We start from the raw sequence: 1492 nt of genomic DNA, 5'->3' as shown, positions 1-1492 counted from the left end.
ATAGCCTTATGTTATATGTACATTTATTTAAATAGATATCTCGTAAATATAATTTTTTCCAATTTAGTGAGGTAGTTTCTATAATTTCTTTATCCCCGTGCTAGTAGTATAAAGCTAGTGACACTGCGCTTTATAACCAAAGAAATCACGACTACTGTCGCATGTGTAAACGAAAAGAGAGTGTGGGTTGTTCATGTAGCAGAGTGCATAAACTTATAAGATTATCTGCTTGATAAAGTTATCGGTTTAGATGAATACCACTATTATATTTTTATCCACAAAAACGCTGATTTCCAACTATACACAGTGTGGTGCAGAGCCGTATTTTGACAAAATTTTATCAAAAATGTCAATGTAGTACCAATGTACTTTTGGCTTCCAAAATGTACCAAAAAAGTACAATTGTACCATGAATTTCATCACTGATTTGAATCGGAAGGTGAAATAAAATGCGTATTACAATTCGAATAAGGTTACATCACAATTTTATAATTGGAATGATTTACATATATAAATGCTCAAATAATAAGTCAACTTCAAGCTTGTTCTTTTAAAGCAAATTAGTGCATAACATTTAGATATGTGTTTGTATGTTTCACAGCATGCTTTCCATAAACATCGACTTCACATCATTGCGGTAGTTCTGGCTACTTCACACAATTAACAAGAAACTTATACCTTATTCTTTTCCATAAACATGCAATGAAAGTAAAAATTACATAAACGGATGATCGAACTTGACATTGTTTAATAAAAATGTAATTTTCCAAAATATCGTAAAGAAAAATCGAAACATTTTCGCACTCGTTTTGCAATATCGTAAAACTAAGTTAAAACTACTTAGGGCCGTTTGCACCATGTCTAGTTAACGCTAACTGGAGGTACATCCTTCAGTTAAGCACGTTAACTGCTTTATCGATCACATGTTATATGATGGGTGTCGATAACGTCGATAAAGATGTTTAACTGGGAGTTAGAATTAACTAGACATGGTGCAAACGGCCCTTAGTAGAAGTCTGAAATGCGACTATGAATAGAAGTGAATTTTAAGTTGGTACTTAAATTTAAGTTGCAACTTTATTAGTTTCGACTTAGTGGCTGGACTATGAATACGCGCCACAGTTTATGTTAAGACCTTTTTTAAACGCGCCTTTATTAATAAGAATATTTTAAGTTACAATATATAACTACACAAATTTATCAAATTATTCGCTGCGTTAAAAAACTTGTCCTCTCTTGCCTCGTGTTCGCTGTAGAAAAAAGAAAAATCTCCTGCCTTTTCACCTCTTCTTCGCCATGGACTTCCACCCTTTTGACAGTCGATTTACGAAAGCCAATCAGCGATCGGCACGTAGACAGCGAGTTGACAGTTTAGATTTTATCGATATCAGATGTTGCCGGATCTTGCTCAACACTCCCCCCTGGTGTAACCTGACTAGGTTCCACCCATGATAAAAACATTACAAGGTAAATTCATTCTCTCAATTCGTCG

General features: G+C 34.2%; 1 protein-coding gene across 1 annotated transcript in view; it reads right to left on the bottom strand.

The window, feature by feature from the left end:
* Positions 1–1371: 1371 nt before the first annotated feature.
* LOC118740010 overlaps positions 1372–1492 on the bottom strand; it is a 1450-nt gene continuing 1329 nt past the window's right edge. The window contains exon 2 of the mRNA XM_036471509.1: positions 1372–1435. Coding sequence (XP_036327402.1) covers positions 1372–1435 — 64 coding nt within the window. The remainder of the gene's footprint in view (positions 1436–1492) is intronic.

This window comes from Rhagoletis pomonella, unplaced genomic scaffold (genome assembly GCF_013731165.1).
Source record: "Rhagoletis pomonella isolate Grant_MI unplaced genomic scaffold, Rhpom_1.0 Rhpom_scaffold_00005, whole genome shotgun sequence".
NCBI lineage: Eukaryota > Metazoa > Arthropoda > Insecta > Diptera > Tephritidae > Rhagoletis > Rhagoletis pomonella.
This window is presented reverse-complemented; position numbering and strand designations above follow the sequence as displayed.